The 10,630-nt window shown below is 56.3% G+C and overlaps 1 protein-coding gene across 1 annotated transcript in view; it reads left to right on the top strand.

The window, feature by feature from the left end:
* The window catches only part of LRCH4 (leucine rich repeats and calponin homology domain containing 4), a gene marked incomplete at its 5' end in the record, with an annotated part of 12,969 nt that overhangs the window by 1,448 nt on the left and 891 nt on the right, over window positions 1-10,630 (top strand). Inside the window, 16 exons of the mRNA XM_007468898.1 lie at window positions 2,328-2,472; window positions 2,621-2,747; window positions 2,944-3,049; window positions 6,794-6,930; window positions 7,050-7,165; window positions 7,306-7,405; window positions 7,652-7,742; window positions 7,839-7,915; window positions 8,024-8,085; window positions 8,198-8,317; window positions 8,429-8,497; window positions 8,591-8,694; window positions 8,913-8,996; window positions 9,216-9,301; window positions 9,475-9,612; window positions 9,705-9,782. Coding sequence (XP_007468960.1) covers window positions 2,328-2,472; window positions 2,621-2,747; window positions 2,944-3,049; window positions 6,794-6,930; window positions 7,050-7,165; window positions 7,306-7,405; window positions 7,652-7,742; window positions 7,839-7,915; window positions 8,024-8,085; window positions 8,198-8,317; window positions 8,429-8,497; window positions 8,591-8,694; window positions 8,913-8,996; window positions 9,216-9,301; window positions 9,475-9,612; window positions 9,705-9,782 — 1,640 coding nt within the window. The remainder of the gene's footprint in view (window positions 1-2,327; window positions 2,473-2,620; window positions 2,748-2,943; window positions 3,050-6,793; window positions 6,931-7,049; window positions 7,166-7,305; window positions 7,406-7,651; window positions 7,743-7,838; window positions 7,916-8,023; window positions 8,086-8,197; window positions 8,318-8,428; window positions 8,498-8,590; window positions 8,695-8,912; window positions 8,997-9,215; window positions 9,302-9,474; window positions 9,613-9,704; window positions 9,783-10,630) is intronic.

Here is a 10,630-nt window from a genome sequence, read left to right on the forward strand (position 1 = left end):
ACTCTTTCCTCGACTGTTCTGGAGAGAACCAGTTGAAACCACTCCCCTTGTCTTGGGTTGCTAGGTAAACTCACTCGCCCACTCTTCGGCGAGTGAGTTCAGGGCAGCCGGGAGCCACTGCTGTCCCTCTGAGTCTCCCGGAGCCGCCTAACCCCCCAGCTCCAGACTGACCTCAGCAGCTGTGTGACACTTGCCGTCTGTTCCCTTTCCCCTCCCCCTTGCTTGTTTTTTGACAAAGACCAAATGTTATTCTTTACTTCCTTAGGGCTCTGTCTGTGTGAGTGGACTCCTGGGGAAAACTCCCAAGACCTCCCGGGCCCCCTCCCAGCTCCCACCCCCTCTCCACCTCCTCCCCCAGCATTCCGGCTCAGGGTGCAGCCCGTTCTCCAGGGAAAGCGGGACAATCCCAGCTTCCTGAGAACCCCTCTCTACCCTGCTCTCCACACAGGAATCCTCAGTCCTTTCAGGGCCCAGGTTCTAGGCCAGGTGGGTCTCTCTCGTCCAGAACTCTCTCCTCCGGCCCCTCTCCCCAAGCAGGGTGCCTGTAGCTTGGGGTGGAAAGAGGAAGTGACAGGAACCCAGTCTGTTGCCCATACCCTGCTCTCCACACTTCCTTGCCCTTCAACCCTGACGGACTAAAAACTTCAGCTCTGCTGACTGAATCTTGTGGAACCTCTCCTCCTGCTTCCGCAGCTCTTTCTGAACCAGCGTTTTCCTTGCACGTGTGCTGTGGCGCAGGTCCCTGCTGTCCTTTGGACTCGGTCCCCGGGCCCTGATAGTAGGATGAATCCTGAGGTGGGGGGAAGGGCTGCTCTCACAAAAGAGAAGTGCAGCTCATTCTTTCACAGACCACATCCTGTGCCTCCTGTGCACCGCTCCTCCAGCCCCGCTCCCTTCGGCTCGCTCGCTCTGAGCTTTTGCCCCTGCTCCCTGGCTCGCCCCATCACAACTTGCCCTCCACCCCCCTCATCCACATGCGCGTGCAGCACACACATTTGTGGATGCAGAGAAAGCGGGCAGGTGGAGGGGGAGGGCGGGAGGACTGCATCTCATCCTCCCACCCTCTCTGGAACTGTCTTCTCCTGTGACAGGTCTTTTTTCTGTGCACACCAGGGCTGGGAGCAGAGGGGGTTCCTGGGGCGTCAGGCTGTCGTCCGCCCTGGTAAACACAGGGCCCAGAGACAGAACCTGACAGGTTATTTCTACTTCATTTCCTGTCACAAGACTCGTTTCCTTGGGGGATATATCCCCGCTTCCCCTCCCCTCCCCTCGGCTTTTGCTCTCCCCTCCGTGGAGAGGGCCGTCTAAGAAGCTCCCCCAAGCTCTGTTCCCTGGGACTTCCCCAGCAGGCCCTGGGCCCCTCCCAATACAGGCTGGGCAGAGGGAGCAGAGACCCAGGCTTGTAGCAGTCTAAGCAGTGAGGGCCTCCAGACTGGCAGGAACCCCGTGCTGGACGCCTTGCACTGGTCTAGCAAGCCGCTGGTTGAGATCAAAGGATGGTAGTAGACTCTCCCGTCCTTTCCACCCTCTCCACTCCTCGCCCGTGCCCAAGACTCGAGGCAAAGGAGCTGCTCTGAAGTCCAGGTCAGCGAGAGAGGAAGTAGAAGCAGGCCGTTGAGACTGGAGGAGGGCAGGAAGGAGGCCAGCTCTGAGCAAGGTGTACCTGGGACTCCACCTCCCACCTCCGGCTTGGTCCCCTTGCCTCTCCCTCCAGGTCCTTGGGAATCTGTGACTCCATAGTCCCTTGGACGTGGCTTGCTGATCCCAGGGGCTGGTGAAAAACCGGTGGCCAGTGTGAGGTCTCTAGAGCCAGGCTATAATAACCCTTGGTGGAAAATAGGTAGACGTTGGGAGACAGGGCGCCTAGGAGGGATGAGCTTTCTTGGTCGTGTCCCCCAGGGGTTGTTCATATTCTTACCTTGAACCTCCCAGCCCATCACCTTGCTAGTTCTTTTGGAGCACCAACCTTCTCCTATGACCTTTGCCTCCCACCTCTCCAGGCATCACAGAACAACAGAAACCACAAGAGTTATAGAATCTAGCCCCTCTTACAGGATAGCCCTGCATTTGTGTGTTTGAAGATGGTGTTCATGGCTCGCCCCCCTCCCCCAAGTCTAGGCTTCTCCAGCCCAGTGACCCCAAGGCCTTTTGCCTTCCCTTTGCCACTCTGGCTATGCTTGGAACGGGCTCCAGGTTACGGAAGGCTTTCTTCTCGCTCTAGAGGGTCCAGGTTTATAGGTCTGACTCCTTGGCTCTGGGGAAGTTCAAGGTCTTCCTGTCCAGGGCTGGGTCTTTGCAAGCTCTCCGCTGACACTTGCTTCCCCTAGACCTGTCCCGGAACCGGTTCCCCGAGGTGCCAGAGGCAGCGTGCCAGCTGGTGTCCCTGGAGGGTCTGAGCCTCTACCACAATTGTCTGAGATGTCTGAACCCAGCCTTGGGGAATCTCACAGCTCTCACCTACCTCAACCTCAGGTAGGGAGGCAGGGCCACCGCAGGGTAGGGGGTGGTCCTTCTCGGCCCCAAGTACCAGTGAACGGCACCCTGAGTGACCCTCCCGGTGACCCTGAAAGGACAGCACCATGCCTGGAGGGTGAGCCCACTGCCCTCCTCCCTCCCACAGCCGAAACCAGCTGTCATCGCTGCCGCCCTACATCTGCCAGCTGCCCCTGCGAGTACTCATTGTCAGCAACAACAAACTGGGGGCCCTACCTCCCGACATCAGCGCCCTGGGAAGCCTGCGGCAGCTCGTGAGGATGGGGAGCAGGGTGACAAGAGGGACTGATGAGCCACGCACTAGGGACCTTTGGAGGGGCGGAGGAGGGCAGGGAAAGGAGGGATGCACCCTAGGGGAAGAGCCGCGACTAAAGCAGGCGGCCAGGTCCAGGAGGTAGTTTCTGATGCTCGGGGTCTGTGGCTCCTTCCCTCCTTCTTTCCGCATTCTAGGATGTGAGCAGCAATGAGTTGCCATCTCTCCCAGCGGAGCTGTGTGGCCTTCCTTCCCTGCGGGATCTCAATGTTCGGAGGAACCAGCTCAGTGCCCTGCCTGATGGTGAGGAAAAGGAAGCACTGGAGGGGTGTGAGGGTGTGTGTGTGTGTGTGTGTCTGTGTGTCTGTGTGTGTCTGTGTATCTACCTTGGAGGAGTCACAGACAAGGAATCTTCAAGGAAAAATAATGCCTTCGTTGCCCAGGGCTTCGCAGTGCGTGAGACACACTGTAAATTATTTTCTCTGCTCTTGGCCAGCAGCCCTCTGAGGCTGGCAAGGCGTATGGGTTATTAGCTGTGCTTGACAAATGTGGGGAAAGGCGCAGGAAGGGGAGTGATGAGTGCATCGGCACCCTGTAGAGTTTCACAGTCAAGAGGAGCCCTCAAGGTCACCCAGTGTCACCATTTAGCGCCCACGAAGCTCTCAAAACCTGAGTCAGGTGAGGTCCTGTGCTGCCTCCCCAGAGATTCTGAACCAGTGAGCTGGAGCTCAGGCAACTCCATTTTAATGAGCTAATTGTGATGCACCCGACACTTGATAGCCTTTGCTCCAAAGCAGGCACACCTTCCTTTATTCAGCCAGCATTGTTGTGTGTGTGTGTTTCCTGTGTTTTAGGTGGGGAACAGGTAGATGTGAGTGATGTCACTCAGATCTGGGGCCAACTCTTAAGATTTAATGGCTTAATGGGGAGAGACAAGCAGAGGGAAGCGCTAGAACAGGAAACTTAGCGCCGTAGGGGCTAGAGGGAGCCCTGTGGCTCTGCTCAGGGACCTGGGGAAGCCCTCAGTCAGCCCAGAGGTACAGCAGGAGCTGACCTTTGAAGGAGAGTTCTCCATCCTTCTGCAACCCAGGCAGAAGCAACCCTGTGTGTAAACCACGGAGGTCCAGCACAGACGTGGTTAGAAAGGCAAGCCAGGGCTAGGTGGGAAGGCTGGGCCCATGCTACCCATGGTCTTGAAGAACAAGAGAGGGGAGTCAGGTGGCCATCCATTTTCTCTAGGCTCCCCCCCACTCCTTCTTTCCTTCTAAGACAGTAGGGGTACAAATAAGCATTTGATCAGGGCTCTCTCTGGGTCATAAAAGAGACCCCAGCAAAATGCCCTGGGGGCCCAGAGGAAGGAGCAATAAATTCCAACCTAGTGTTTAGAAAGATTTCATAGAAGAAATGACCCTTGAGCTGAACCTTGAAAGATGCATGGACAGAAAAATGGGGTTTTCCTACCTGAGCAGACAGCATGTGGAGAGGCCCAGAGCAAAGCGGGTGGAGGGTTGTCTGATATGGTGTGAGGGTGGGCAGCGAGGTGCGAGACGTGGGCGGAGCCAGATCATGAACTCCTTAACCAGGGAGGGGTGCTTGACCAGAGAGCAGTGATTTTTTCTTTCTTTTTTTTTTTTTTTTTTTTTTTTTTTGAAAAAAATAAACAAGCAGATTAACTTTCTACATTATCAGAAGGAAAACACACACAGAGAAACTGCAAACAAAGCAGTAAAAGAATTAAACATTTTGAGTATTATACACAATTTCCTTCTTTTATTTAGCAATTTTTGGCATTTTCCTGTCAGTACTTTATTCTTTTTAACTGCTGTAGATGTTACATTTTATAGACATATTGGTTAGTTATTTCTTATTAATCAACATTTGGGCTGTTTCCAAGTCTGAAAAAAAAAGTTGCAACAAATACCCTGGGGTCCATTTCTTTGTTCAGGATTAATTTCTAGAAGTGGATGTTCTGGGTCCAAACCCAGAATATTTTGAATTTTAATTGATGTTGCTAACTTACACTCTAAAAAGGTTGTACCAATTTATAAGGCAGAAAATGCTTTTTTGTTTTTGGATACTTAATCTGAATCTTTGCTAACGTGTTGGGTAAAACATGTTTTAATTTTCATTTTTTAATTCCGTGAAGTTTAGTTTCTAACTTGCTAATTTTGGTTTCTAGCAATATTCATTCTCAATTTATTACCTCTTTGAATTTTAATTTTAGCCATTATGCTTGATATTAGATTATTCTTTTTTGTAAAGAGCAGCCAATTCTTGTTCTATCATTGTAACATCCCATGCAATCTCACTGAAGATCAGAAACAAAGTTTTTTAAGGTCTCAGACCTTCTCCTTTAACCACCAGAAAGGTAGTCTTGTACCTGCCTCTTTACTATCCCTGTGGAATATCCTGGATTTTTCAACTTATTGACTCCTGGTCTGAGTGAAGAGAATTTTTTTCAGAAGTGTGATATAGAGTAATTCACAGTCCCTCTTTTGATCTAATTCTAATAACGGAATGCTAGCTCTTCTGTTTATAATCCATTTCTAACCTTGGACCTGTCTGCCTAGCTCCTAGCTCTGTAGGCTCTGGTTTCAGCTCATGCTGCCAGGGGACTCTCCCGCTTTGGGCTGTCTTGGTAGATACTCTGCCCTAGGCAAGTGCTGGTCACCTTTTCTGGACTCTTGATGGGCATTCAGGAAGTTACAGCAAGAAATGTTTCACAAATGGTATCTGATACAGTCTAGTTAAGATTAATGGGGAATAAAAGTACTTTGCTTAGAAATAATTATCCACAGATCTAAAGTCGACAGAAGTCTCTACAACAAAAAATACATAATTTTTTCGGGGGGAGGAGGAGGCTTGAAATAGATCAGAAGACACTTTCACATTAATTGTTCTTTTCATATACTTCAAATTTGTACTTAATGCCTTTCTCCCCCTGGACATCAGGAGGAACACCTGGATATTCTGGGATAAGTTTATATTTTTCCAAATCAATTTCTGGAAAAAATGTGTCACTTTCAAATTCCTGCATGGTCCTTGTCACAAATACTCTAAGATGGTCTGGCTTGTTCCTGGCTTCCTTATAAACAGAACTGCCTCCCACTATCCAGACCACGTCCACTTTATTTGTTAATTCTGGTTGCTCAATAAGTTTTAAGGCATCATCCAGACTTCTGGCAAGAAAATGAGCTCCCTGTGGAGGTTCCTTGAGTTCTCTACTGAGAACTATATTAATTCTGTCCTTTAAAGGTCGATTCTTCTCTGGAATGGAGAACCAGGTTTTCCTACCCATAATCACCGAATTCTGTTTACCTTCTCCTGAAGAGGTTGTGGTCATTCTTTGGAAATACCTGTATTCGTTCCTGAGCGAGGGCCAGGGCAGGTCCCCGTTCTTGCCGATGCCCATGTTCTGGGACGCAGCGATGATGCAGTTTAGCAGACGGACCATGATAGCAGCAGAAAACACTTCTGAGTTAGCATGTCACACTGACACGGGGATTACCTGCCAGCTTGGCGCAAAATTTTTCAGAGCAGTGATTTTTATTCTTATTCTGTGTCTCGGGGCACCACTAATCCAGCTGTGCCTTTCTGAGAAGTGGAGAAGGGTACCCTCTCCCGTGGGTGGGCCAGGGCTTGGCTAGTGGAGCGCTGTACGGTCGCAGCAGCCCCCTCTCCCCGTGCCTTTGTGCACGGTGCAGCCCGCTCACCCGCAGCAGCCCCGCCTGCAGATCCTGGAAGGCTTTTGAGCAACGCGGTGGCACAGCTTGGTTTGGGCCCTGTGACGGACACTTGAGAAGGAGGAAGTGGCGGTGGGGTGGGAGGACAAGGCAAGGGAAGCACGTGGGGTGGGCAGCAGCTGAAGTTGGTCTGAGCGGGAAGAGGAGCAGGGAGGTGGGTCCTGGGGAGCGCCCTCAGCCAACCAGGGCGGAGGCGCGGCAGCCCCAGGGGTGACCCACCAGCCAGAGGGGGGGGGGGCAGAGGAAGGGAGCACAAGGCCCCGCCCCGGGGCATGCTTCTAACTCTTCCCTCACCCACCACCAGAGCTGGGAGACCTTCCTCTTGTCCGCCTGGATTTCTCCTGTAACCGTGTCTCCCGCATCCCGGTCTCCTTCTGCCGCCTCAGGCACCTGCAGGTCATTTTGCTGGACAGCAACCCCCTGCAAAGCCCACCTGCCCAGGTGAGGACGGGCCCGAGAATGGGCAGGAGTTGGGGGCATAGGTCCCTTTGGTAGCCAAGCATGATCTGGGAGGCCCCCCTCTCTTCCCCTAACTACCCCCTATGCGCCTCCACACCTAGGTCTGCCTGAAGGGGAAACTTCACATCTTCAAGTATTTGTCAACAGAGGCTGGGCGGCACGGGGGGTCTGCACTGGGGGACCTGGCCCCTTCCCGCCCCCCGAGTTTCAGCCCCTGGTAAGTTCCAAGTGGGAAGGAAGGAAGCCTCTGGATACTTAAACCCCTTCCTAGCACCAGGGACCCCATGGTTTCCAGAGGGCGGATGACGGGGTTGCTGCCCAGAATGGGGCTGACCAGATCTCCCTGGCTGGCCCCAGCCCTGCTGAGGACTTGTTTCCGGGACGTCGGTATGACGGAGGGCTGGACTCGGGCTTCCACAGCGTTGACAGTGGCAGCAAGAGGTGGTCTGGAAATGAGGTAAGGGCCTCCTTTCCAAGGATCATGGGGGATCTCAGCCCCAGGGGAGAACCTCTGAGCCGGGACCCTTCGCCTGCTACCTCTGAAACTCAGAATGACTGGTGATGGCTGGAGTCCTCTTCCTTCGCTCGCCCAAGTATCTCGCGGGGAAGGGCTGGCTCAGCAGCAGAGCCCGGGGCCCTGAACCCCATGGGCCCTGGGACTCCAGAGAGGCTGTCTTCTATCTCTGCATTTCTGCATTTACAGTCAACGGATGAATTTTCCGAGTTGTCGTTCCGGATCTCAGAGCTGGCTCGGGAGCCTCGGGGACCCAGGGAGCGGAGGGAGGATGGCTCCGGTGTGTAGTGGGGTCACGGGCTAGGGGCCGGGGGGCGGGGCACGGATGAGGGCCTAACGCCCGCATTGGCTCGCTGATGCGCACTGCTCTCTCCAGCTGACGGAGACCCTGAGCAGGTTGACTTCATCGACAGCCACGTCCCTGGGGAGGACGAGGAGCGAGGTGCTGGCGAGGTGAGGGGAGCCCGCGTCCGCCTGTCCATTCACCATGAGAGAGCTGGAGGAGGGGAGCCAGTGCAGGCTCGGGGAACCCCCTCAGCCCCTCTGCTGTTCTTTCTTCAGGAGCAGCAGCCACCAGAATCGAGCCCTGTGGCAGGGGATGGGGAGAGGGCACCGAGCAGCAGGTACCCGGAGCCACCTGAGGCGGCGCCTCCTCCCTTTACTGCATCGCCCGCCCCCCTGTCCTGTCCTCCGGCCCGGCCCCGCTCCACGTCTCATCCTGCTTCTGCCCCGCAGGCGGGAGGAGCCGGCAGGGGAGGAGAGGCGGCGCCCAGACACCTTGCAGCTGTGGCAGGAGCGCGAGCGGCGGCAGCAGCAGCAGCAGAGTGGAGCATGGGGTTCCCCAAGGAAGGACAGGTGTGGGCGTGGGAGCAGCTGCCCTGGCGGTGAGGCCTCCTGAGCTTCCCTGCCTCGTGGGGTTGGCGGAGCCCCGCCTGGCACTGCTGACCCCACACCTTCATTTTCTAGTTTTCCGAAGCTGGGGGTCAGGGCTCCTGGCGGGGGTGCTGCCGCCTCATCCGCTCAGGCCACCTACAAGTATGTGTCCTCCTGGACCCCGCCTCCCTCGGTGCTCGCCTTACACGCCCTTCCCCTGAGCATGCCCTCGATTCCCCTTCTGTCTCTCCTCAGCGGCACACCCAAGTCCAATGCCACCCAGCTGGGAGCTTCGGGGGGGCAGGGTGCTCCCACCCCCGCCTCCACCTCCCAGGAGCCCCTTCCTACAGCGGGACCAGGTGGGACGGCAGCGCTGGGAGGAGGGGGCGGGCCTGTTATAGGGGGGGGGGGGGGGCTCCCAGGAGCCCCTTCCTACAGCGGGACCAGGTGGGACGGCAGCGCTGGGAGGAGGGTGCGGGCCTGTTATAGGTGGGGGGGGGGGTTGAGACCTGGTGGCCTGAGGGAGGAGTAGGACACTGAGGGGATGCTTCTCCTGCCCCCTGGCTCCGGCCCCCAGCGACCGCACCTGCTCCCCGGCCGCTCAGCTCCATTCAGAGACCAAACAGCTTCCTCTTCCGTTCTTCCTCTCAGAGCAGCTCAGGTGGGTCTTCCCTCCCCAGTACTAACCCGGTGCTAATCCAGCACTAACCCCGGCGCTGGGGCCGTCCCTTCTGGCCTGGGAGTTCTCTGGTCAGTTGTCCCATTGTGTCGAAAATCCCACAAGCGCAGAGGCAGGTGATGTGGGTGCCAGATCCTGTGACCGGGCTACAAAGTCGATGGTGCGTAGTGGAGGCGGCCCCACACCCTCCTCTCTCTCCAGGCCCTTCCTCACCGGACTCTGTCTTGAGACCTCGGCGATCCCCCCAGCTTTTGGAGGAAAAGGAGGTGATGGCTCAGCTGCGCCAGGTATGAGAGGTGGGATCTGCGTGGGTGGAGCCTGGGCTCCGCCTGGTGCCTGGAGGTTCCCGGCTTCCCTCAACAGCCTCTTTGCCTACCCTGGTACCTCCCCTGAGACGGAAGGGGCAGGAGGGCGTTCCCTGCTGACCCTGACCTCTGCCCCTCCTTCCCCTGCCTCCCAGGTGCTTGAGTCCCGGCTGCAGCGGCCCCTACCCGAGGACCTGGCAGAGGCTCTAGCCAATGGGGTCATCCTCTGTCAGCTGGCCAACCAGCTGCGGCCCCGCTCCGTGCCCTTCATTCACGTGCCCTCACCTGCTGTGGTCAGTTGGGGCCCAGGCAGGAAGTAGGGGTTGGGACGGGGCCTCCTGGGGCCTCCCCCCTACTCTCTTTTTCCTTTCTTACCCACCCCCAGCCAAAACTCAGTGCCCTCAAGTCTCGGAAGAATGTGGAGAGTTTCTTAGAAGCTTGTCGAAAAATGGGGGTGCCTGAGGTATGGGGGTGTGTTCTCAGGGGCCCAGGGCTGGTCTCTCCTATAAAGGGTGCAGTGTCCTGGGCTCAGCGGGGCACCCTGCATGGATGGCAGGGTTCCATTCACGGGGAGGGGGGGGTGTCTGCTTCTCAACAGGAAGCACATCCGCCAGCCCCTGTCCTGCATGTGTCCCCTGCATGCTTCCCTTCCTTGCACTCTGCACGTTGGCGTGGCTCTGGCCCTGGCACGTGAGGGCAGCGGGTGGGAAGGGTTGTCTTGCTGCTGCTGCTGCTGCTGCTGCTGCTCACGTCTTTTGTCCTTTGTCCTTGTCCATCTGTCCTACTCTCCCTTCCCAGGCTGACCTGTGCTCGCCCTCGGATCTCCTCCAGGGCACTGCCCAGGGGCTGTGGACCACCCTGGAGGCTGTGAAGCGGGCAGGGGGCAGGTCCCCCCCGCCCCTCTGGCCCCTCTCTGGTCTGGGAGGCTTCATCCTCTTCTACGTGGTCCTCATGCTGCTGCTCTGTGTCGTCTACACTCGGCTCCTGGGTTCCTAGGACCTGAAGTCACCCCTTCCCCTACCCCCTTGCCCTACTTCTATTTATAAGACTCCTGTGCAAACCCCCTTCCCCACCGGTGGTGCCTTCAGCCCCTACCAAAGACACTAGTGAACCCCCCTCCCCTCATAAACACTGACCTCAGAGGCCCCACTCTGGTGCCCCCAGACCCTGGGCCCCCAGCCTCTGGCCACCCTCCTGTAGCCCCTCCCTTCTCAGTGCTGATGGTGCCTTTTAAGTCCTCTCCTTGCCCTGCCCTCTGCTTCCCTAGAGGGTGGGTCTTAACCTTCCTCCTTGCACCATCCCCCCCCCCCC

This window comes from Lipotes vexillifer, unplaced genomic scaffold (assembly GCF_000442215.2).
Source record: "Lipotes vexillifer unplaced genomic scaffold, Lipotes_vexillifer_v1.1 scaffold12, whole genome shotgun sequence".
Taxonomy (NCBI): domain Eukaryota; kingdom Metazoa; phylum Chordata; class Mammalia; order Artiodactyla; family Lipotidae; genus Lipotes; species Lipotes vexillifer.